The sequence below is a fragment of the Gracilinanus agilis genome, chromosome 2 (genome assembly GCF_016433145.1).
Source record: "Gracilinanus agilis isolate LMUSP501 chromosome 2, AgileGrace, whole genome shotgun sequence".
Taxonomy (NCBI): domain Eukaryota; kingdom Metazoa; phylum Chordata; class Mammalia; order Didelphimorphia; family Didelphidae; genus Gracilinanus; species Gracilinanus agilis.
Window position 1 is genome coordinate 581,992,714 of NC_058131.1, and position 26,890 is coordinate 582,019,603.

Consider the following 26,890-nt stretch of genomic DNA (forward strand, 5'->3'; position numbering starts at 1 on the left):
TCGCGCGCGCCCCCTGGTCCACTTTAGGCAGGCATCCCTGCTCCAATCCTGTGGCTGCTCTTGAGCCACCGCCTTCTTCCACCTACCCGCTCCACCCGCCCAACTCCGAAGATGGCGCATGTGCAGAAGGTCATCCTGGGGCTGTCTGTTGCCGCCCGGGCTGCAGGTATTCACCTCTGGGCTTTCTGTGAGTGCTTTAGAGCGGACAGGAATGGGAGGCTGGGTCTGGTCAAAGACTGAGGAGCGCAGTCTCCGGGCCTGAGTAGGGAGCTAATTAAATTTAAGAAGTCTTTGGGCAAACCAGGCGGGGCTTTGTGAAGGGAAAGGTAATCGATTTAGAGTTCGAAGAAATCTTAAGGAACTTCTAGTCTTCCTCCTTTTACAGATGAAGAAACCGAGGCTCAAAAAAGTCAAAGTCACTCAGGTTTAGTAAATGCGAAGAATCTGGATTTGAACTCAGGACCTCCTACTCCCCTGTACCAGGTAGAACCCTTGGGCAAGGTACCCTGTAACGCAACCAAGGGCAGCAAGTCCCTGCACCTACTCACTGGAGGAAATTAAACATTTTAAAGTCCCTTAACAGCGTTCAGCAGTGAGTAATTGAACTGGATTTTTCTTTAAGTCCTTTAAGTCAGTGCTGAGACCTTCCCCAGGCAAAGCCTCTCCCTTGTCCAATCAAAGCTCCCATGGAGGGCAAAGCAGTCCTTCCTGTGGAGGAGGCTAGTAGGGTAAATGCCACTATTGCCAAACTAGCATCCCCAGAGGCCATCAAAGATTAAATGAACTGAGGAAAGGTCATTTAAGAAGGCGACTAGAGTGTGTACTTTCAATCCAAATTGGATTTTTTAAAATGACTTTTTAAAAAGTTCCAATAAAAAAATGGTCAGTTTCAGCTCATACTCTATAAAAGAGTGAAAGAATCAGATCCAGAGCTTACAAAATATTTATGACCTATAATGATAGTAAACACACACTACGTTTACAGAAGCTAATAATAATATTTATATGGAATTATGTACCAGTCACTGTGCTAAGTGCTTTACAATGATCTCATTTGATCCTCACAACTCTGGGAGGTAACCTGCTGTCATTATCCCCATTTTATAGATAAAGCAAACAAATTAAATGACTTGCCCAGGGTCATACAAGAAAGTGTCTGAGCCTGGATTTTAACTTAGGTCTTCCTCACTCTAAGCCCAGCCCTTTTATCTACTAACTCACTTAGCTGCCCCAAGCCAGCTAGAAAGACTTGTTCTAAACTGGTTTGTTAAAATTTTAGGATATTTAGCTTCCTTCTCTCTTCTCCCACCTCCATGAACCAAGATTAAATTCAAGTTTTTTGGCTTCCAACACTATTCTCCCTTATTTCCAATAGCCCCCAATCTTTTTTCTTCTTTCTTCCCAGCTTAATAGGTTTCTTGCTATTTTCCCTTTCTAAATCTCTAGCTTTAATCTTGCCTTATGTGCTTAGGGAATGTCTATATGGGCATGTTGTCTTCCCCATTAAAATCTAATTTACTTGAAAATAGAAATATTTCACTTTTGTTTATAACTAGTGATTTTTGTCACAGTGCTTAACATGTAGTTTTTGTTGTTTAGTCATTTTTTTGATCTTATCTGACTCTTTGTGACTTCTTTTGGGATTTTCTTGGCAAAGCTAAAGTGGTTTGCCATTTTCTTCTCTGATCCATCTTACAGATAAGGAAACTGGGGTAAACAAGGTTAAATGACTTGTCCAGGAACCAGTAAGTGTTTGAGGTCAGATTTGAACTCAGGAAAAGGAATCATCCTATCTCTAAGCCTGAGGCTCTATCCACTGCTCCACCTTCTTGGCCAGGCACATAGTAAGCACTTACTAAATACTGTACTTCTTGATTGCTTTTGCTTAATAGAGTTGTTGAAACTCCTCATTCTTTAAACACATTTTACTGATGAGGAGATAGAAGCCTAAAATGATTAAATAACTTACCTAATCATACAGTTGAGCTGAGATTTGAACCTAGGTCCTTTGAATTCAACACCCTTGTTGTTTTCATTGTACCATCCAGCCCCCTTTCTTAAAGCCTTTTACACCTAAGACAACTATTGTAAAAGAAAGTCTAGATCACTGTGGAATTCTTGAGGGATAGAGAAATCTCTGAATAATAAAACTATCAGTTGTCAACTCTTTCAAATGCTTACCATGTGCTACATACTGTGCCAAGCACTTGGGATAAAAAAAAAAGGCAAAGAATAGTCCCTGCTCTCTAGGAGCTTCCAGGCTAATAATTGCCTCCTAACTTAATCTTCTGTCTCCATTTCTTGCCCTTCAAAGGAATTCTACCAGTTATTGCCCTGTTGATCTTCCTAAAGCACTGATTATGTCACTCTCCGCTCAAAAACCTTTAAAGGCACCACCACATCACTTTCTGAAAAAAAGTCATCCTTAACCTGGCATTTATACTAAATATGAAAGTTATAAAGTAATATTTTGGTCACTAATTTTAAAATATTCAAAATGACTTTTAGTAGCCTTTATTTATAAAGAGATGGAAAGAGTAGAAACAGAAAAATGTAAGTAAAGAGACAGTCTAACAGCCCTTCTCCAATGAAGTCAGGCTCAGCCCCAGAAGGGGCTTCCCCAAGTCTCTTGTCTCCACGTGGATTTCCCAGTAGTCCTCAGCCAAAAGTCCTGTTGGAGGTGTCTTCAGCCAGAGTTCCAGCAATGCAACCTTCTCCAAAGCCAAGGCAGGAATCTCAGCCACTTACCCAGCAAGCCTATGCAGGATCCAGGGAAAACGTCTCCTCCAAGCCAAGGGAAAGATCTCAGCCACTCACTCCAAACTCGAGGAAAGGAATGAATTTCCAGAACCAATCTCTCCAAACGCCAGGAAGGAAAGATGAGAACCAATCTCTCCAAACGCCAGGAAAGGAATGACCCCTGGATCATAATGATCTTTTCTTTTATGCTCTTCTTTTCCACGTTACTTCCTGTCATTCCCCCTTCTTCACAAAAGCCAATGGTTTTTTTTTTCAAAAATTTTTTTGAATTTTTTGAATTTTTTTTTGAAAATTTTTTTGAAATTTCAATTTGCCTAGCACTGCCCAAGGAGTGGGGCAATGGCTTTTGGAGGTGTGAGCTTACTCTAGTAAGTGACTCCTGAACTCTCTTACTTAGTGTTAAAAAGGGGTACTTTAAATTTTTGATTTGATTAGCTAAAAATAGACAAGGTGAGAGTTAATCTTTTCTTCACAATCCCCACTATGATTCTTTGGGAGACAAGTCTCCCCAGTGAATCGTTTAATATAATTAGCTTATACCTCTAAAGATCTCCTAGCTAAAAGTGAACACAATATTGCACTTTCTAAGAGGAAACTACAATAGTTGGAGTTAAGAGGGAAATAGAAGAGAGAGAGAGCAAAACCAGTGTGTTTGCTAGGTGCATTGACAAAAAACCAGTTGGGGACAATTGCAGGAGCACTGATGATATCAAGTCAAATGAAGGGTTTTTCCCAGTCAGAAAAGCAGAGATCAAGGTATTTGGCTCCAGGAGATAGGAAACCAAAAACCACCTCAGGTCACCGAGATAGAGAGGAAGTCTCAGCTCCAGATAGCCCTGAGGACAGGAAGTCTAAGAACATCTCAGTAACTGCCTGTGTTCACTTTTATCCCCTTCCCTGTATTCCAGAACACAGCCTCATCAGTTCCATAGCATGTGGTCAGGTCCAGCAAACCTCTCTCTTTGCAAAATCTCTCTCTTTCACCTTTTTGCAACCCATTTTTCTTCTTCCCCTCTTACACATGAGATAGGAATGGGGAAGGAGAATATGAGGGACAGTGATTGCAAAAGCACAGAGACGGTAACTGAAATATTGTGGAAAGATAGTATAGTTGGACTATAGATTACATGGAGAGCAATACTATGCAAAGAGATTGGAGAGACAGGAAAGGGCCCGATTACAAAGCACTTTAAATTCCAAGCAGAGGAATTTATATTTGATCCTAGAAGTAATTTAAAGACACTGTATTTGTTGAGTAGGGGGCTCACCTGGACAAACCAGCAATTTGATACTGTGTATAGGATGGAATGGGGTGGGGGGAGACCAATTAAAGTATTGTAAGAGTCCAGAGAAGAAAAAATAAATATCTGAACTAGGGGGATGGCCCTGAGTAAAGAGAAGGGGTCATATTCAAGAGATGTAGGGATAGAAATTCCAGAATTTAGCAATTAGTTGGATATGTGGGGCAAGGAAGAGTTAGGAATCAAGGATGGCACCCTAGTTACAAAGCTAGGTCAAAGGAAGGATAATTATATCTCCAATAATGACAGATATTTGGAAAAGCAGGAGGTATTTGGAGGAAAGATAATAAACATATTGAATTTGAGAGGATGATGAGATATCCAGTTCAAAATGTATAGGTAGACAGTGATAAGGGACTGAAGCTCAAGAAACTTAAGTCTGGATCTATAGACTGATCTGAGAGTCATCTGTACATAGATGATGCCTGAACCAACAGAAACTGAAGATGTCACTAAACGAGAGACTGCAAAGAGAAGTAAGATGGCACAAGGCCTGAGCCTTTGGGTATATCCACAATTAGTGGATGTGACATGGATAATGATACAGTTAAAGAACGTGAGGGAGGAATAATCAGACAGGAGGAGAACTGAGAGAGAAGAATATCACAAAAACCCAGACAGGAGAGAACTTCAAATTCCTTACGAGAGGACAAGAATGTTGAAGGTTGAGAAAAGGCTACTCAATTTAACTAGCATGGGATCCTTGGTAGCTTTGGAGAGAGCAGTTTCAGGTAGGTAATAAGATCAGAAGCCATTTTAAAGTAGAAAAGTATGAGAAAAGTGGAAGTGGAAGCAGAAGTATAGATAAGTCTTTCCATTATCTTCACTTACCCCAAACTTTAGCCACACTGGACTTAACACTTTGAACTTTTCTCTTTCTCCTTGCTTCTGCTAACACTTGTTTCTTAAAATGCCCTCCCATGCCAGCTCCACACATCTCATTCCTGCTCATCTTTCAAGATCTAACACAGGTACCCTCCATTGTGAAAATTTCAATACTCTTAGCTAAGCAGGTCTTCCTCTAAATTCCCATTTGGACCTCTTTTTTGAATTTTATTTGGGTACACATAAGCTGTTTATAGGAACTGCATCTTAGGTGGTCTTTGTATACCTGAGTGGCATGAAAGACAGTACCTGGGACATAACATTTAATAAATATTTGTTAAATAAATGATTGTGCATCTTTTCCTTTCCTTTTTCCTTATTTTTACTCCTTGAAACAGAAGAGCAACTATTGCTTTGACAGGAAAAATACTGAGCCGAACTGAACACTTGAGCCAATGTAGGTGAGGCTGAGGATGGCAGTCTTCCAAATTAACCTTAAAATCTTGACTCAGGCATTATCATCCACAGTCATCATGAGTTGATTTCTAATAGTATAGGACCTACTGCCACAACATTAAGTAAAACAACAAAGTTTGCTTTGACCTCCTCCTTTGAACCCTTCTACCTTCTTCCTCTACTTTTCCAAAGGCTCAGAGTCCTTTTGCTGCCATCTAACTATCAGATATCCATCATCCTTTCTAGGTCTACCCTCTTGCCCCACAATTGCTGTATTTTTTTTAACTTCATTCTTTCCCCTATTCCAATAAAAAATCCTAGTCTTGGCCTCTACTAGTCATAGCTAGTTGTTGATCTAAATAATTCATAGTTCCAAGCATAGGTTTCATACTATGGTATGAATCACTTAACCTAGGTCCAACAAAAGGTCTACTTTGACATATGCCTCTCATATGCAAAAATATCATAGAAGTTAGAATGTGATTAAGTGTGTGCCAAAGGTCAAACGTCAATAGGCAGGAAATTTAGAAAAGGAAAGAATAATTTTCAGTTAATTGTATTATATATGTATCATAATGATGTGAAATTGTCTTAATCTTACACTAACTAGATTTTCTTTTTTCTTTTTCTTTTTAAAAATCCTTATCTTCCAATTTAGAATCAATACTGTGTATTGGTTCCAAGGCAGAAGAGTAGTAAGGGCTAGGCAATGGAGGTTAAATAAATGACTTGCCCAGGATCCCACAGCTAGGAAATGTCCATGGCCAGATTCAAACCTAGGATCTCTGGACCTGGCTCTCAATCCACTGAGCCACCTGGCTGCCCCCAGAAATTAGATTTTTAATAACAGTTGTGACTAATATTAAATGAAGAGAAGAGGCAACTGGGGAGGTGCATGTAACTATCTAAAGCTGTATTGGAAGTAATTTTGGAGATTGCTAAGTAAAAAAAAAAAAGAACCTTTACTAGCCCATTGCCCCATGAGCTAATGTGATAGTCTCTACAAGTAATACTGCACATTATCCAATCCTATTACTACATGCTAGCTTACCATTTTACTGCTCCTTTGATATGAATATTAGCAAGTAAAGTTAGAGCATGTGTAGTTTTCCATAGAATAATGTGGTGAAAAATAGCCTACTTGGATATGTCCACATATTTATATGGCTGACTTAAAATCATCAGTATACTAGGGCTTCATCTTGCCATTATCCTTAGAAACTTGGCTATGTTGGGTGCTCTCTACATAAGGATAGTTGTGATGAGCTCCTTTTGGTTAATTCAGTAATTAAAGAACATGGTAAGAAATGTAAGAAAGATACTTCTGATTAGTGCTATTCAGCCTCAGAATTCCATTGTACTATGTTAATAAGAGAAAATAATTTAACTCTGGGACTTAAATTCCCTGTGACCAAAAATTTTGCCAAAATGTAGTCTTTTGCTTTCTTTGGCACATAAGTAATATTGTCTACTGTCAGTGTGTTTTTCTCTTTAAGAGCCAGCAACAAATCACTATTGCCTAGTCTTTTCTTATGCTAAATTGTATGTTAGCATAAATTGATAAAGAAGTTCTATAGTCTAGATTACACTTGAATCTTCAACAACCATAATTCTAATTTAGATTTTATGTGAACATTAAAAAAAACTTTAATATTTGATATTAAAGAATAACAAAACTTAGTAACATATAACTGAAAGAGTGTCTTGGAAATATACAAAGGGTGTTGGATTTCAAGTGAGAACTAGATTTTGAATACTAGCTCTGCTACTTATGATTTATATGATCTTTGGAATATCTCAGTCTTTCTAGGCATCAGTTTTTTACCACCTGGGGCATTGGCTAGCTGATGTTGAAGGTCCTTTCCAACTTTAAATCTCTCCTAAAATCTCATTTTGACCTTTAAGTATGCATATATTCCAAAGATACATGTTCAGTTGTCCCACAACTAGTTACACATTTCTGTCCTTTATCCTTTAAGAGGAGGAGAGGGAGTGGAACAAAAATACCTCAGCTACCTCAGAGGAAATTCTCATAAGTAACTTTAATGTTGCCTATGATCTTCAATTTAAATTTTATTTTTCTTCTCAATTCACCATTTTTCCAATTGAATTTCATGTGAATGGAACATTATATATTGCTAGAGTATTCATTTTAATGAACTTAACCATAGAATTCAAGAAAATTAAAATTAATTTAAAAATTAAAATTAAAAAAAGAAAGATAAAAGCACATTACTTTGATATATATATATATAGTTACTCTATTATATTTAAATTTAACTGATTAGTCTTTATCCTTTGTTCTTCTTGTTATGTTCCTTATTACCTTTTATGTGAAATGCAGCATGTTTTAAGGATTGGTGATTTTAATAGTGTGGGCATTCCCTCTACCTACAAAGTTTGAGGCACATCTACAATTTCGGAGATAGTCTTCAAGAGTTACCTGTCAGATTTCTCACACTGCAGCCAGCCTGATAATTAGCATTTATGAATTTTTCTGGGTCCTTCCTTAGACAACAGACATACTGTCATTGAACCATACTGAAAACATTTCTAGTTTCCTAGGATCAGGTAGAGTTTAGACTCTGCTATAGTTGCCTTCAGCAAACTATATTGGCAGGCAGTATGGCATAATAATAGAGGGCCAGCCTCAGAGTCAGGAATACCTGGTTTCAAATCCCTTCTTGGATATTGTGTGAAAGGTGCTGTGACTGAGGAAACAAAGGTTTGAATTAGCACCAGACCTCTTTGTCTTTGGCATTGGACCTCAAATAATTCTCTAGGAGAAGATTTCTTTTAATTTTTTTATACTTTTAATAGTCTCTAATACCTCTTAAAAGATAATAAGAGGCAGCTAGGTCCTGGGTTCAAATACCTCCCAGCTGTGTGACCCTGGGAAAGTCGTTTAACCTCCATTGCCTAGTCCTTATCACTCTTCTCCCTTCGAACCAAAACACAGTATTGATTCTAAAATGGAAGGTAAGACTTAAAAAAAAATAATAATAGTACACCAGAACATATACATTTACATTTTTATTAAAAGAAGAAAAGATATACATTAATTTTCAAACAAATTAACGCATTGTCATTCAATTTTACAGGAACTTTCACCACACTACAAACTCTGACTCCAACAGTAAGAACTTTTTCAAGGTCACAGCCTTTGTCTCAGAATATTCCAGAAGGCTTGTGGAATCTAGGTCGATTAAATCATGTAGCAATTGCAGTGCCTGACTTGAAGGTAGCCAGCTCTTTTTATGAGAATATGCTAGGGGCCCAGGTAAGCGAGGTGGTCCCTGTTCCTGAACATGGTGTCTCTGTCGTTTTTGTGGAACTTGGAAATACCAAGCTAGAATTACTGCATCCTTTGGGAGATGAAAGCCCAATTGAAAGCTTCCTGAAAAAAAACAAAGCAGGAGGAATGCATCATATCTGCATTGAGGTATGTAAACTTCTTTAAATATTTCTTTTTCCTACAATTATCTTTGACTTGCTAAGAATATTAATGACATTTAAAAAACCCTTTATTAAAGATCTCCATGGATTATACTGGTAGTATTCCCAAAATATTATATAAGCTGCTTTCAAGAAATTAAGAAGAGAAAATACTGAAATGTTTTCACCATTTTCTGACAAAATTCAACTGATTGTTCTTTAAATCTACAGAGGTCTGTGTCTTGGGAGTCATTTCTTTTTCCTGAAAGTTTGTGTGATTTTAAAAAACATTTGATTTGTATCTAATAACAATACCTTGAAAAAACTTGAGTCTTTCTAGAAATATACTGGAAATAAATCCTTGAGCTGCGGAACAATCTATTTTTATTCAGATAAGACTTGACTTTTGAGGTACAAGACAAAGACACATTATAGTTAGTTACAGGACCATAAAAATAGAGTAAAATAAAATGTTGAATCTGAATCTAAGCCAATTATAATGCAAAGAAATCTTGAGTTTATTTATGGATGAATCCTATCATTTGGATCTTTCCTAGAATGAATTGTAGAGTTATATTTAAAAACTTCAAAACCACCTGACGCCTACCAAGTTGAGGATTGGTCACTGAAGATAGCTTTATGATGACTAACACAGAAAGCAGAGCCAGACCTCTTAGGCTGATTCTCTCACTGTCAGCTATCACTTGTGGGAACTTTCATCTTATTTACCTCTAGCATCTCCATTACATTTGGCCTTACCATCAACTCCATTGCCATCAGACCTGCCAGCGTATTCTGAGGGACATCAACAATATATGTTGATTCCCTCAATTAGAATGAGTTCCTTAAGAGAAGACTTGTCTTGCTTTCCAATTTATATCTCTAATGCTTAGCACAGTACTAAATACTTAATGTTTTTTCATTCATTGTCAGTCATTTATTGATTCACTGTTTCCAATTCCAGATAAGCTAGGTTAACCAGAGAATCAAATTTACTTGCTATAGCTTGGGAAGCCAGAATGACAAATGTGTTCAAATTACACTTAAAATAAAACTAATTAGGTTTTGGAGGAAAACAAAGTATTAATTTAGTATATGGACTTTGTGAAATATATTTTGCTTTTAAAGGGAACTTTTTTGGTTACTTTCTGATAAGCTGCCTACCTAAAAAGAGAGGTGTGAGATGTGACTGGAAGAACTTCAAATTCACATTGTTATCCTGTTGCTTTTGCCTTTAGTCAGATGAAAGCTAGTTTCAGGAGTCAGAATAGAACCTAACTTAGAGTTTTATATAGTATATCAATCAAGAGAAATTTATTAAGTGTCTAGCATGTATCAGACATTGTGCAAGGTAATGGGGGTACAAAAACAAAAATAATTTCTTCTTTTGAGGAGCTTATAGTCTAGCTGTGGGAGACAACAAGTACATATAAGAAATATACAACATAGATACAAGGTAATTTTGGGAGATAGTATTAACAACAGCTAAGGGAATTTAAAATTGGTTTCATATAGAAATAGAACTTGAACTGAGCCTTGAAGGAAACTAGGAATCATAAAAAGACAATGTGAGAAAGCAACACAGTCCAGAAGTGAAGAAAATAATTGAGACCTGGAGTGCTTTGTGTGAGGAACAGTAAGAAGACAGTTTAACTGTACCATAGCATGTGTGAAGGAGAGTAATATGTAATAAGTCTGGAAGAGTAGGCTAGGCCAAATTGTGATGAACTTTAATTTCCAAACAGAGGAATTTAAATTTGATCCTAGAGATAACAGCCTTCCAAATTTATTTATTTGGATAGAGGCGTGGTCAGATCTGTACTTTAGAAAAGTCATTTTGGCAGCCTTGTGGAGAATGTTTAGAGCTAGGGGAAAGATTTGAGGCAGGGAGAACAATTGGGAAGCTATTGCAATAAGGAGGCAGGAGGTCATGAAGGCCTATAGAATGTGGCAACCATATGAGTTTAGTGTCTGGAACAGATTCAAGAGATATTATGGAGATTGAAAAGAGATTTAAGGGAAGCCAATATTTATATAACACTTTAAGGTTTGCAAAGCACTTTACAAATGTTATCTCATTTATCCACACAGTACCCCCTTCAAGGTAGGTGCCATTATTTTTCTTATTTTTTACAGATAAGAAACCTGAGAGAAATAGAGCCTTACTCAATCACTTAGCCAATAAGTATCTAAGGCTAAATTTGTAACTCATCTCTTCCTAACTCCACACTCAGTGCTCTATCCATGGCATGAGCCTAGGAGCTAATTGAAAAGTGGAATGAGGGAGAATGAGAAGTTGAGACTGATGCCAAAGCTGCAAACTTGGGTGTCTATAAGGATGCTACTTCTCTTTCCAGAAGTAGAGAGGTTTAGAAAAGGAATGGATTTTCAGGAAAGACAATGAATTTAATTTTAGGTATGTTGAGTTTAATGTACATATGGGATATTCAATTCAAACTTTCCAATAGGTAATGATTTGGAGCTCAAGAAAGAGACTAAACTTGGCAGATAGATACAAGAGTCATATCATAAAGATCATAAACCTATGTGAACTAATAAGGTCACCAAGAGAGACAACAGAGAGAGAGAAAAGGAAAGGGCTTAAGTTAGCCACCATTAGGGTATTTGAAATGGATGATAAACTAGCAAAGGTAACTGAGAAAGAGCAATAAGACAGGTAGGAGAACTATGAGTTGAGTTGTAAAAATTCAGAGAGAAGATGTCAACTCTACAGTATCAAAGATATCAAAAGAATAAAAACTGAGAAAAAGCCTCAAGATTTGGTGCTTAGGAGATAACTGGTCACTTCAATTTTAGTTGAGCAATTGCAGATTCCAAAGAACTGTGAATAGAATGAGATGAGAAGAAGTGGAGGCAGTAAGTATAAACAGTTTATTCTGAGAGAGAGATAGGGGGAAGGATCTAGAGATTTTTTCCCCCTAAGGATAAGTAAAATGGGTGTATTTGTAAGCACTGGAAAATTGGTGGAATTCAGAGAGGCTGAAAATTAGGGAGAGTGAAAGCATGATCGTGGGAACAACTTGTTAAAAAAAGATAGAGATCTAGGGGTTGGACTTGGCAAAAATAAGGGCTCTCTTTATCAGAGACTGGAGCAGAAGAGGGAAGATTAGAGATGTAGAGAAGGGGAGAAAACAGAGTTTATGACAAATGACCTCCATTTTCTCAGTAAATTGTAAAGCAAGGTCCTGATCTGTGAGAGTGGTTATCATGGAAGGCTTGAGGAAGACAGAGAAGCAGTTCAGATTTCAAAATCAATTTAAGCAAAAGTCCAAAGGTACCTTTCCCTTTGTAAAAGCCAATTCCATTAAATTATTTTTTATTTAAGGGGCAAAGTGATCCTTCAAGTTCATTATATTCTCTATCTTTTTCTATCATAAGTGGAATGTTTTAATCATGCTACAGATTTATTCATCACCCAGTATTAAAACTTTAGGAACCATTCTCTATTTCTTGGTACAGCAATCTTGAAAGCAATTAGTGGATTAGAATTAATAAAAAGCACTTCGAAATACTATTGAGGCTTTAGACAGAATCCCCCAATTCTTAGTTGCTATAGTAACATGTCATTGGGTACAAATGCAATTAAAACTTATTTTATTAATTTAGATATTCACTCAACATAGGCATGAATTAAAAACTTCATGTAAAGCTAAAAGCTACCAAAGATGACAAGGCTTTCAGAAAGTACTGCACCTAACTTAGAAAAAGGACTGCAGATCAAGATTAAGGTCAATAGATAAATGAAGAAACTTTTAAATTGTATAACAACACATCCCAGGAGTTCAAAACTCATTACAATCATTAATTAAGTCTTTTAATACCCATGTGAGTTAGGTGGAGGAATTCATCTGCCATGGAGATGGTAAGAAGTTAATTGAGTAACTAAAGTAGCTGGAAACAAGCTCCAGCTATTTCCATTTAGCTAATTCTGTCCTTAGGACCTCAAGTTTCTTATACATATAGTGCTTTCTTGAAATAACTCAGTGAATTTATAACTTCTAGAAGGTTACTTAACATGATTCCTTATAGCAAGTCTGTCTGAGACTTTGTCAGGGGAGTAATAAAGTGTATGTACAGATTTTTAATGGTCAAGAACAGTGATCTCCAAAATGGGGTATGTCTACTCTATAGCATGTGCAAGATAATTCAATGGGATGAAGAAAGAAAACATTAAAACTTAGAACTAGGCCCTTTCACTATCATGAAATGTTAAAAAAAAATCTCAAAAATAATGAAGGAAATTCAATTACATTGTTCTCTTTTAGAAAACAAAAAGACATTTTAACTCTTAAGAAATATTTTAAAATTTATTTATTTCATCTTTTAAAAATATTTATTTATTCATAAATAATAAAATTATTTAATCTTTATCTCATAATTTTTAATTTCTATTAGTATAGTAGTTAACACATATGTAATTTATCAATATATGTTACATATATACACAGACACATGCAATGCTCTTAAGTTTGGAGATTTCAGATGCATAGTACCAGAAAGACTCAGTTATTTAATACCTCAATATTACAAAATAGCCTTCTTTAAAATCTACTACTTGATAGATACTTTATAGACATAATCTCAGTTCTTTATAACATTCCTGTGGGGATAATTTTCCTCATTTTGCAGATAGAGAAACTGAAGTAAAGAACATGTAATTAATGTATCACATGAATCAGAAGCAAAATTGAATTATTGAACTCACTTTTCCTAACCTTTTCTCACCATGCCACGTTCATTGATTGGAGAAATATCATTGACAAATAGGAACTTGGCAAAATTATTATAAGATGGTAAATAAGCTTCTTCAGGGTTACTCATAGAGGAGAGAAACAATGTTCTTTTAATCTTTGTAACTCTAGTACGTAGCTTAATAAAAATTTGCTCAATTGAATCTAGAAACAGACTAAAATCATGTAGTTTTGAAGTTACCTTGATCTCTAATCCCTCAACCTCTCATTTCTCATCCTGGCCATTACATTTGCACTAGCTAATCTTTCCTCCTTTCTCCCTCTTTACCTGAACAAGCTCTATACTGATCTGTCTGTTAAGTTCCTTTGCCCTCTTATCTTACTGTTGATCATACCTGCCAAGCCTCAGCCTTAGACTACTCTTACCATCCACTGCCTTCTTTCCTTCATATATGCTGCTGAACCAAAGTGGGGAAAAATCACAAAGTCATGTTAACTGAGTATACTACAAATTCATGCTAAAGAACCTCAACTGCACTCTCACTCTTTCAAAGTAATCCTTTCATACCTCCTCAATTAACTCACTATCAGTGGTTTCTAGGTGGCACTGAGCACTGGTCAGGAAGAGCTGAATTTAATTCTGGTCTCAGACACTTATTAGCTGTGTGACCTTGGGCAAGTCAATTAATTTTTCCATCTCAGTTTTCTGAAGTTTCATATGATTTCTGTTTTGTGGTTTCTGCTTACCTTAGAGGTTAGGTTCTGGGATCCCTTCGTGGTTGCCAATTGAAATGAATAAAATAAAAACAATTTCTTTTATCTGATTAACTTTAATGAAATAAGAAAAAACGGAGTTTCCACCAGCTGAAATTAACTAACGCCACTAAACTTTGAATCTAGTTAGATCCAAAGTTCTTTCCTAGGTGCAAGATTGGTCCAATCCTGGTCCTTATATAGACTAATCCTGCACCTGGAAGTAGAGGTGCGTGGCCCCTCCCTAGCATGGGATTGGTCCAATTCAAGACTAATCCCATGCCAGGAAGTAGTAGAGAGAGACCACTGAGGCATACTGGGGGATGCAGTTCCCCCAGCCACAACACTTTAAAACCCACAGTTAGGTGTTCAAAACCCTTTATAATCTGTTTCTCTCTGAAGTCTTACACTGTATACCACTCTGCACTTTGTCCCCCACCTTTTCTTTTCCATATACTACAACCCAGAGACACTTATCTTTTGTTTGCTATTCCTCCAATTAGACATGCCATCTTCTAACTCTAGGCATTCTCCCTGTCTATTCTCCTGGCCTGGATTGCTCTCTCCCTACCTCTCTGCCTCCTGGCTTCCCTGACTTGCTTCAAGTCCCAACTAAAATCCTACCTTCTAGAGGAAGCCTTTCTAGTTCCTCTTAATTCTAATGCTTTCATTCAGTTGATCATTTTCAATCAAGCTAATATGTACCTTGTTTATACATAGTTGCATGTTGTTTTTCCTTTTAGGTTTTAAACTTTTCAGGGGCAAAGATTATCTTTTATTTTTCTTTACATTCCTCATAGTAGGTGCTTAATAAATATTTACTGATTGACATTGAAGGTTTCTGCTGCAATTTACTATTGTTTTAACATTAAATAACTATTAAAGGGGTATTCAGGAATTATTTTCCTAAAAAAAACTTTGAACTTTTTATTCAACTTTCATGGCTTGGTGATTTTTTTCACTAGCTGTATATAATTTTTTATATCTTCTATATATCTGTATACTGTATCTTGCTTTGAAATATCAGAGCCACCCATCAGAAAAAAAACACAATTTAATCAACTGTATTTATTCATTTGAAGCTCTGATTATGTCTTACTTGATGATTGCTATAATCCTTAACAAGTCTTCAAGTCTATTCCCAAACACCATACTTATCACTACTAGAGTATTTTTCCTGCACAGCATATCCCTTTTCTCCAAAACATTAGGGAGCAACTGGGTGGCTTGGTGGATTGAGAGCCAGGCCCAGAGATGGGAGGTCCAGGGTTCAAATCTGGCCTCAGACACTTCCTAGCTGTGTGAGCCTAGGCAAGTTACTTAACCCCCATTGCCTAGTCCTTACTTAATTAAATTATACTTAGTTAAATTTTTCACTTTTCCCCAAACTGATATTTCCACTTTCCAACTTTGGATCTTTTGTTCAGGTTATATTCAAGGCTCCACTTGTTCTCCTATCTTCTCCTCTTGCAAAATTTCCCTTAATACAAGGCCTCCCTCATGTCTCATCTCCTTCCTTCCCCTCTTTCTTCTACTTCTGAAGTTAGCACTATTCCAAGGTACCAAAAGTCTTGTGTCTACATTACTGAGTCATTATTATATTTAAAAAACATTTTAAGGTATCAATTTTTATTTGAATGTCTGCAAGCAATTTCATCCTACTAAGCCCAGAACATATTCTAAATTCTTGACTAGTCTTGCCAATAATTGAATCTCTTAGAAGGTAAAGAGAGAAACTGCTCTTTAGGGACTTAATTCTGATCAACAAGTAGTAATTGGTCTGTTATGCAAGTGATAGGGGCCCTGGAAACAAATGATGATATAATTTTGTAGCTTATAACCTAGAGGGCAGAGGATGCAGAACATAGATGAGATATTACCTTAGGATTTAGGAATACATTTTAAAAGTTTAGATAGGTATGGTTCCAGGTCCAGAGAGTATTTAAAAAATGAGAAGAGCTTTAATTAACTAATTAATTAAAGTAGTTTTCCATGGTTACAGGATTCATAATCCTCCCACTTCCCTTCCCCCTCCCTGACCTGACAAGTATCATTGTTCAAAACCTATTTCCATATTATTCATATTTGCAATATCAAAACCCCAATCATATCCCTTGATCGAGCATTTATTTTTCTAATGCTTTTCTGTTCCTGCAGTTCTTTCTTTGGATATGGATAGCATTTTTTCTCACAAATTCTTCTGGATTATCCTGGGTCATTGCATTACTACTGATGGAAAAGTCTGTTATATTTCATTGTACCACAGTGTATCAATCTCTGTGTACAATGTTCTCCTGGTTCTGCTCCTTTTGCTCTGCATCAATTCCTGGAAGTAATTCCAATTCACATGAAATTCCTCCAGTTCAACATTCCTTTCAGCACAATAATATTCTATCACCATCAGATACCACAATTTGTTCAGCCATTCCCCAAATGATGGACACCCCCTCATTTTCCAATTTTTTGCCACCACAAAGAGCACTGCTATAAATATTTTTGTACAAGTCTTTTTCCTTATTATCTCTTTGGGGTACAAACCCAGCGGTGGTATGGCAGGGTCAAAGGGCAGGCATTCTTTTAAAGCCATTTGAGCATAGTTCCAAATTGCCCTCCAAATGGTTGGATTAATTCCTAACTCCACCAGCAGTGCATTAGTGTCCCAATTTTGCCACATTCCCTTCAATATTTATCACTTTCCTTTGCTGCCATATTGACCAGTCTGCTAGGTGTGGGGTGATACCTCAGAGTTGTTTTCAAATAATGCTAGATTGAATAAATTCTCAAGCTGAATAAATATCCAGAATAAGTAGAAGCTCATAAAAAATAGCTAAGGAAGACAAAAAAATTTTTTATAAATTGTGTTTCATTTGAGGTAGCAAGTACTAGAAAGTGATAGACTCAATGTAATGGCAGAAAGCCAAGGTCCTCAAGTTCTGTGCTATTCTTTGTTTCCCCTGTGGAATCATAGTCTTCAAATAGGAAAGAATAGAAGGAATATAATAAAGAAGTAATTCAAGATAGGAGAAAAGCACCTTGCAATTTTAAATGAATTTAAGTTTATGTGTTGAGCCATATCCCCAAAATACTGAAAGAACTTGAATCTTTGAGGGATAGTGGAAAATAAGAAGTGCCAGAAAACTAGATACAGACAACTATTCCAGTACTCATGGATAAATAAAAGGTATATTCCCCCTCACTTCTTGGCTTCTCTGGCTTCCTTCAAGCCCCAACTAAAACCCTATCTTACCTACATAAAGCCCTTTCTATCCCTTTTCAATTCTAATGCTTTCTCTCTGTTAATTCCCATTTATCATGTACATAAGCTTCTTTGTACATGTTTTCTTGCTTGTTGACTCCCCAATGAGACTGTGAACTCTTGGAAAGGCCTTTTGCCTTTTTTTTTTTTCCATTCCCTGCATTTAGCACAGTGCCTGGGACATAGTAGATGCTTAATAAATGCTTATTGACTGACTGACTAAAAATCACCAGACAATGAAATTGATGCCAATAAATTATTAAACTCATGTCTTGTAAAGATTTTGAAAAGAAGGGGTTCGCTGTTGCTAACATTAGTTCAACTGGAACATTATCACCAAATAGGTCCTTGGAATATCTTGGGGTAAATCTATGCATAGGAGATGAAATAATAAACTATCTTTATTTTTTAATAAGGAAGAATTAGTTGAAGATTTATTTAAAGGTAATTTGAAATCTTAATATATTGAACACAAGATGAAAGAATTTAGGATCTCTTTGAAAGGAAGGAGAAAAATTAATGTAAAGAAAAGTTAAGGACAACTAAATTCAGGAAACCTAGGACAACAGCAAGAGAAATCCAGGGAGATAGAAGGTACAGTTTCTAAGAGGCAGAGAATTCTATGATAGTTGAATGCCTCACAAGTATACTCTTTTGTATGTCCAGAAATATTAAGAACAGCATGAAATCCATCCAGTTGACTAAACCATTTTAGATTCTCTAAGTGATACAGACCTCAAAGACAGGAGTCAGAGGAATACAAAGAAAATACACTCTCTCATAGTGAGTCAAATAAATCAAGGCAAGCAAACAACATATAAATACACACATACACTTACACATATACATACTCAAGGCCTGCAAGAGATAGAAATAACAATAGAAAATGGTATTTAAGTATATAAGTTACAAAAGCACTAATTGAGGATGACAATTACAAGGGGCCTCCTCCTTCCTTTATAGGGAAAATATATTTTTTAAAAATTTTGACCTAATAGTTACTTATGATGATAGAGTTGGAAATCAAACTAAAATAGGGAAATAAATGGTAGCTTTCTTTTCCATAAATCCCTCAGAAATGTCCTGGGTCATTGCATTACTGCTATATACTTGGACTTTGAATAAGACTTTTGATTCCATTCCATAAGGAATTCTTAGCAACAAATGATATGTATATGGTTAACAAAAATGAATAGTTAATAATAATGATATTTTACCACTATTGGGTGGCTACACAACTGACTTGAAGGATTGTTCCCCAAGAATGTTGTTTAGTGCTATTTAGTGACAGTAAGTTGTTCTTCTGGTCTGCTTATATCACTCAGTTCATGTAAGGCTTCTCATGTTTCTCTGAAAATGCCCTTTTCATTTTTTCAATTCTCATAGCCACTACCAAATTGTCAGTGATGACAAGGTTACTTCTACTACTACCCTTAGCAATGGCATATGATTTGATACTTCAGTTGTGATAGTGGAGAGAGATAGAGAGAGAGAAACACATAAACTAGCCAATTATAATTTTCTACAGAAATAGATCTCTATACTAAAATAATCTCATGAAGGAGATTAATTTATTCTCCAAGTGATGAATTTAGCACATATAGATGCCATCTTCTTCTCTATGCATTGGTTAATAATTTATTTGCATTTACCTCCTTAGATATTTAGCTTTCGTAAAGTTCACCATAGCTAACCACTTACCTGTTTCTTTTGTCATTTTAAAGTAGCCTCATAATGAAATTTACTGCTGAGTAGGTCCCTTCAGTCAAATTCATTCTAGCTAGTACTGGGAAAAGGATCTGGGCTACCCTTTAAAAAGACACAAAATGATCTTGATTTTATTTTGCTGTTTCATTTTATGTGCAAATGATAAAAAAGAAAGAACATCTAGTCTGGTTACAATCTAGTTATTATAAGGTTATCCTTCTTAACTTCAATCTTTAGTGTATAGTTATCTAGATATTTAGGCTTTGTATCATACTTCATTTCTGATCTCCTTTTTCTATTTTCTTCTTATTAAAGAATAACTAATAAACACATGTATTTTTTAAACCCTTACCTTTTGTCTTAGAATCAATATTGTGTATTTGTTCCAAGGCAGAAGAGTGGTAAGAGCTAGACAAGTGTCTGGGGCCACACAACTAATAAGTGTCTGAGGCAAGACTTGAACCCAGGCCCTAGAACTGGCTCTCAGTCCACTGAGCCACCTAGCTATCCCATTAATAAACATTTAAAGGACTCATTTAAACTCTGTAAACTCCCCAACTCATTTCCAAAGACTCATACTTTGTAAAGGATATTTGTTGGCTGAAATAGTTTCTGAACTCTTTTGTCTTGGATTCCTAGCACTTCAGGTAGGCCCTTAATGTTTGTTTAGTGCTGGCTTTTTTATTTTATCAACTGCTTTATAGACAATTTTCTAGGAGATAATGATAACTAGGATCAATGTCTATCGGTTCCTCATTTTTCAGTTAACATTTTATTTACCTATTGTGATCCCATGCAATATCTTCTTATCTTTATCTTTTCTTCTAATTTGGTGTTAATTTTGACCTTTGATGTAGCTAGTCCATGATTTGACTACATAAGGAGTCAGATTCATAAATTACACATTAGCGATCAGCTGTTTTCTGTTAAGATATAATCATTTTCTACTTTGTGTTTGAGACTCACCATATCTATTATCTTCTGTCTTCTTGAAGAACGTATTCTTGCTGTATGAGAGTGTGAGCCTTTTGCCTCTTTCACTTCATAATTATGAACTCAATTGAATTCTAGTTCTTGGTAGAAGGGCTTGAATGTAAATTTCTTCTTCTGTCTTTATGTTCTCATGATAAACCTATTCTGTGTTTATTGCTTTGGAGACCTGATGCTTACTGGGAGCTGGAAGGTCATTCAAGGGATATGATTCAGATTCTTTTATTCTTAGGGAATAATTCTGGATGAGAATAACAAGCCATAAAGAGTCTTGAACAGAACCTTCCAATGTAGAATCCCACCTATCTGTCTAGGGGCCCTAATTGGCATAGGTTTCAAAAACCCACAGCAGATTAAAAACTACAGATTAGAAATGGACAGGTACCCTGATAAGCCCTGAGAATTTATGAATGACATCAAAAGAGGATATTTTTTTAAAAACTAAAAAACCCCAAAATATACAAAAATTCAGAAGCCACAGAGTTTGGGGGCCTGTTGAGAACTATATATAACACAGTATAATAACTAATATTCATGATGAAGTTTTTTTTATGAAGGCTGGAAAACATTTTAGAAATATTTCCATCTAGGATCACTAAAAATAAATTAAAACTGTGAAACCTTCACCATCTTCAAAACAGCTATCCAAAATGACATTTCCTGGGGGTGCTAGATAGCTGAAATTTTGTTTTAAATAGATAAATGGGGGAATCAGCACCTAGTCTTGGGAGTTATGTTGAACCACTATTTGAATTTGAGTTTAAGTTATCCAATCTCAACTAGTAAAACAATTCTTTTAATCTTCCCTACTATTCCCCACAATAACTGTTCCAAACCTTCTCTTTTCTCCTTAAATTTCCCATACTGTCTCTTCCCTGCACTAGGCTCACAGCTAAGAACTTTACTTCATACTTTGCTGGTGAAGTAGCACCCATTTGCTTTGAACTCCCCATTCTTTCCTCCTTTTGTCTAATTTCTGATAAAGAATTGAACTTCTGTTTCATGAAGGCTAATCTCACTACACATTCCTGTAATCTTCTCCTCTCCTGCCTTCTCCAGCAGATTGCCCTCTCTGATATCCTTTCCCTCCCCTCTCTTTCTTCTAAACTTCAAGTCCTGTCTATTGGTTCCTTCCTTGCTGTCTGCAAACATGTAGCAGTAGAAGTCTCCCCATTTTTAAAACACCCTCACTGAGATTCTACTATCCTTTCAAATAATCATCTTTCCTATTCAGAGCCAAATTTCTAGAAAAAGTTATTTTTTACCTCCACTTCTCCTCTCTACTCAGTCCTTTGCAATCTGAATTCCATCTTTCCTAAACTGAAACTACTCTTAAAACAAAACAAAACAAAACAAAACAAAAACAAAGAAAAGAAAGAAAATGAAATCTCTTATAACCCTGCATAGTACAACAAAACAAATTCTCACATTGGCCTTGCCTGGAAGTATATGTCTCTGCATTTTTAAGTTTATCACCTCTCTGTCAGAAAAAGATTGTTTCATCTTTAGTATTCTGGACTTGTGATTTATCATTGTATTGATATGAGTTCTAAAGTCTTTCAAAATTGTTTTTTGGTTTTTGTTTTTTCCCCTATAATACTGTTGTCATAAAAATTTTTCTAGTTTTATTCACTTCACTCTGCATCTTTTCATAGCAAACTTTCTAATTTCTTCTGAAACTGTCCATTTTGTCATTTCTTATGGCACAGTAATATGCCATTATATTTATATATTATAATTTGTTTGGCCACTCGCTCATAGGAGAATAACCCATTAGTTTCCAATGCTTGGTTACTATTAAAAACCTGCTGCAACTATTTTAGAACATATTATGACCATTTTTGTACATAATATTTTCTGATCTTTTTGGAATATTGGGTCTAGTAGTAGTATAGTGGTAGCATAGCTAAGTCTGAGAGAAATGATTTAACTCCTACTTTGTTTGGGTTAACCCCTGCCTTAGTATTGAATCAATTATTTTATCCCTGTGATGTTTCAATCTATGTTTTCCAATTTAATGTGAATTCCATAGTAATAGTGATTATTTCTTGGATGTTTCTTTTGTATTAACACATATTAATATACAATTAGTGATAATCAACTAATTTTAATACATAATATGATTAAGAATCATTAGATTAGGTTAAATAGTTGAGTAGTTCTTCCATCTTTTAGACTTAAACTTGTCAGGACATGCTCTTTCCCTGATCACTGCTAAAGGATCTTCCTCTAAGCCTATCCATCTAAGTCCTGCTTGATAGGTTCAGTGGAAAATGCCTGGTTATTTTAGTAGTCCTTCAGCCTTTTGTCATTTCCCTTGATTGACTAAAATGGAGTGGTTTTAGCCTTTTAAATCCCTTTGGACCCTGTGTCTATAGGTTGGAAGTGTAGTGGGGAGAGGCAGTTCCACAGACATTATTAGGACCTATTGCCCTGGAAATAGTGGAGGGGAAGAGTTTGACTGGCCTGTTGCTATGTTAACCCTGTTGCTTTGTGACAATGAGCTGATAGAGTGGGTTGGTGTAGTTCTGTCAGCCTGCAACCACTAATGAGAATGTATATTTGGTACTCTACCATTTGGACAATCTGAGACATAAAGGCTGCAATCTGAGACTTGAGGGTTATAAAAATTGTAATCTGGATCAAATAGGGATCTTAGACTGTGAGGAAGGTTTGGGATCCTATTTGTTGAAGGGGACCAAGTCCCTTTTGTAGTTATTGGCTCAAAGCCCTGCCTCAGTTGTTTTATTGCAGATTGCACAGATTTCTGGTAATACAGGTCAAAAGGTATTCACATTTTAGTAACTTGTGGGGCAGAGTGCCAAATTGCCTTTCGGAATGGTTAGATCATAATTCTGCCAACAATATATTAGTGTGTTTATTTTCCCACAGCCCTTCCAACATTTGCCATTTTCCTTTTTTGAGCATCTTTGCCAGTCTGATGATTATCAGCTGGAACAGAGTTGCTTAATTTTGATTTTTCACTTGGTTGTTGATAGGTTAGGTTTTTTTCTTTCAAAACATCTTGCTCAGGGGCAGCTGGGTAGCTCAGTGGATTGAGAGTCAGTCCTAGAGACAGGAAGTCCTCTGTTCAAATCCGGCCTCAGACACTTCCCAGCTATGTGACCCTGGGCAAGTCATTTACCCCCATTGCCCACCCTTACCACTCTTCCAACTAGGAGCCAATACACAGAAGTTAAGGGTTTAAAAAAATTTTTTTAAAAAGTCCTGTTCATATATATATGTTCATATATATATACATAAATATATATTTATTGGGAGAATGGCATAGTCTTGTAAATTTGGATCAATTTCTTATACGTCCTAGATATGACATCTTTATGAGAGAAACTTGTTGCAAATATTATTTTTCCCCATTTACCTACTTCCCTTCTAATTTTAATTATGTGAGATTTATTTATGCAAAAACTTATAAATTTTATGTAGTAGAAATCGAACATTTTAACTTCATTGAGCTTCTCTATTAATTATTTAGTCATGGACTCTTCCTTTATCCATAGAACCAAAAGATAATTTCTTTCTTATGCCTCTTACTTGTTTATGATATGACCTTTTATATCTAGATCATTCGTTAATTTAAAACTTATTTTGGTATATGATATAAAGTGTTGGTTTAGACCTAATTTGTGCTAGACTGCTGTCCAGTTTTCCCAGTAGTTTTTGTCAAATTGTATTTCTTAACCAGTTATGCAGTCTGTGACTGGATTTGAATTCAGATCTTCCTGACTACAGACTCTAGCCACTGAAGCACCTTGCTGTCCCAGATTATCATTTCCTTATTTTGGACCCAGTCTCTCTATTAATAAAATCATTTTCCAAAAAAGGCTTATTGCCAGTAGTTTGGTCACTAAGTCATGAGCTTTCTAGCCATGACAACCTATGAAGTAAAATACAAAATTATCTTCCATCCTTTTCTGCTTCTGTAACTGCAGTGAATGTGGCAATGGGAAATGTGGCAGTGGGAAAAGGGTAAAGACAGTTCTAATAGTCACACTTTTCAAGCAAAGCTTATAAGTATTTATTTAATTAATTTAAAGCTTGGTGTTCTAAGTATGGGATCATTGTTCAGACTAGTGAATAAGAATTCTACTGTGGGAACTGCACCTTACTGGTATTTACATTCTCTACATAAATGAACCCAGAGTCAATGCTGAGTTTTCTGAGTCATTCTTCCTTTTCTAAATAGTTATGGTTTATCACTTTAATATGTTCAAGAATGCTAGTAGGGAACAAGTAAATACCACAGGTTTATAATTTAAAGACTCTACCCACTTCTCTTTTTGGAGCAAAGGGACATTTTGACTTCTGAGTTCTGTGGCACCTCTCCTGTGTCCAGAAGACTTTTTAGAGATCACTGATAGTGGCTTAGCAATCACACCTGCGGATTCTTTCACTATGCCTGGTGTTGGTTTATTCAAGCCTGGTGACTGGAACTCATTGAAAGGAACTAAAGGTTTTCTTTTATCCATACAGAAATGTTTTGCACTCAGAATGATACCAATTTTTTTTTTTTTAGTCTGAAAGATAAATGAGACATTTGTGTATATCAGGAAAGAATTTCACAGAATCCAAGCAATGGAAGAGACCTCCATGGCCATCTAGTTCAGTCCATATGATTTACCTATGAGAATTCTTAAATATTGCACTTTATTATAAGAGGAAATCCAGCAATCTCCTCTGGAAATCTTTATAAAAATAGGGTTCTAATATAGTCTAGGTGATTTAAGACAGAGTATATGGTTTAAAATATGCAGCTTGTAGGCCACATGCAGCCTGCAATAAGAGTAGACCAAAACCAAATTAAAATATAAGTAATTGGGAAATATTTAAATTAGCAAAAAATACAATTAAGTATAGATAATATGGTATTCTAAAACCAAGTAAATATGTGGCTTCCAGTTGTCCTTATGTGTGGATTAGTAATCCTTGTTTCTATTTGAGTTTGACTTCACTGCTTTAGGTTGATCTCTTAAGAATCATTTTGACTTCAAAATTTGGTGATTGGATATTCTAATATGTTTAAGTATGTTTTTCTTCCCTTCTTTTCACAAAGGTGGATGATATAGAAGCAGCTGTGGCTGATTTAAAGCAAAAGAAGATCCGTATTCTGAGTGAGAAGGCTAAAATAGGTGCACACGGCAAACCGGTCATTTTTCTCCATCCTAAAGACTGTGGTGGAGTCCTTGTAGAACTTGAAGAAGCTTGATTTAAAGTTGTGAAAAATTTATAATGAGAGATAATTCCTAATGAAATATTATCTTATATTTGATCTCTGTTCAGTGTCCTCAGTTATGTCTTGTCCCAAGAGTTCAAAAATCAAACTGACAGATTAAGTGAATAAAATAACAAAAACACATTATTTTTACTTTTTCCTGTTCTGTGAGGAAATATTTATTCAAACCTTTAATAAATTGTAAAAATAATGTTTATGGAAATAAAATTATATCTTCTAAATGGTATGAAATCTCTCTGAATAATGTGTGCTAGTTATACCGGAGGAATATGTGCTTACAGTAGAACAAATGCTCTCTATATGGAGAGATTAACTCCCACTCCCACCCCACTACTAAACAGTGGGTGCATTGACACCTTGATATAGATGTAGATTGCTAAATGTTTAGGACTATCCTGTTTAACAAGCTGTTTTGCAAGCAATTTGTAGGTGAGTTTTTTTTTTGTTTTGTTTTTTGTTTTTTTTTTTAGCTAAGTTTTTAAGCCAAAGCTTTCTAGATTGTTTGAGACCAACTTGCTTTCAGAGCATACTACTTTGGGAACATAAAAATGAGAGAATGAAAGCATTTTTGGAAGTTTGAATAGATAAATAAATAGATGACTGGATCTGTGGCTGGGCAGATCCATGAATAGGCCAGTTTGTTAATGGCATATATTGAATGGAATATTGCTTATTGGACCTCTAGAGCTATACAACACAAATGGAAACCTTTTATTTGCTAAGTTTACATTCTAATTGGAGACACATGTAGAACCAATAAATACACTTTTTTTTAAACCCTTACTTTCAGTCTTAGAATGAATACTATGCATTGGTTTTAAGAGAGAAGAGTGATAAGGGCTAGGCAGTGGGGGTTAAGTGACTTGCCCAGAATCATACAGCTAAGGAGTATCTTAGGCCACATTTGAACCCAGGACCTTCAGTTTCTAGTCCAGCTCTCAATCCACTAAGCCACCTAGCTGGTCCCCAAGGAATATGCTTTTGAAAAAAAAGTATTGTGGGTAAGAGGGCAGGATTTGAGTTTTTTTTTTTTTTTTTTTTTTAATTTTTATCCTGGGACTCCATTCTAGGAGCATAGGGCCACAACCAGTAGGCAATGGGTCACCCAGCTGGGAAGTATCTGAGCCCAGATTTGAACCTAGGACCTTTCGACTCTAGGCCTGGCTCTCAATCCACTGAGCTAGCCCAGCTGCCCCTACTTTAAGTTGCAGTTTCTTTAGCAGATGTAGTTTTTACAGGGTGGGGTTGCTAGCCCCACGCCCAACCCTCCTCCTTTTTCATCTGGGCTAGGGACTGTCCTTAGCCCAGGAGTGGTAAGGGTGGGCGATAGAGGTCAAGTGACTTGCCCAAGGTCACACAGCTGGAAGTATCCAAGGCCGGACTTGAACCTAGGACCTCCAGTCTCTAGGCCTGGCTCTTAATTCACTGAGCCACCCAGCTG

At 36.1% G+C, this 26,890-nt stretch overlaps 1 protein-coding gene across 1 annotated transcript; it reads left to right on the forward strand.

The window, feature by feature from the left end:
* The first annotated feature begins 47 nt into the window (after positions 1-47).
* MCEE (methylmalonyl-CoA epimerase) lies at positions 48-25,675 on the forward strand. Its single transcript, XM_044662448.1, has 3 exons — positions 48-166; positions 8,444-8,784; positions 25,270-25,675. The coding sequence occupies exons 1-3, from the start codon at positions 112-114 to the stop codon at positions 25,420-25,422; spliced, it is 549 nt and encodes a 182-aa protein (XP_044518383.1). The 5' UTR covers positions 48-111; the 3' UTR covers positions 25,423-25,675.
* The last annotated feature ends 1,215 nt before the right edge of the window (positions 25,676-26,890 follow it).

Excerpts from the sequence above, each read along its gene's own strand:
- MCEE (XM_044662448.1), top strand. The coding sequence starts at position 112 with ATGGCGCATGTGCAGAAGGTCATCCTGGGGCTGTCTGTTGCCGCCCGG. Across the intron at positions 167-8,443 it reads TGTTGCCGCCCGGGCTGCAG|GAACTTTCACCACACTACAA; the intron begins GTATTCACCTCT and ends TCAATTTTACAG. Across the intron at positions 8,785-25,269 it reads TGCATCATATCTGCATTGAG|GTGGATGATATAGAAGCAGC; the intron begins GTATGTAAACTT and ends CTTTTCACAAAG.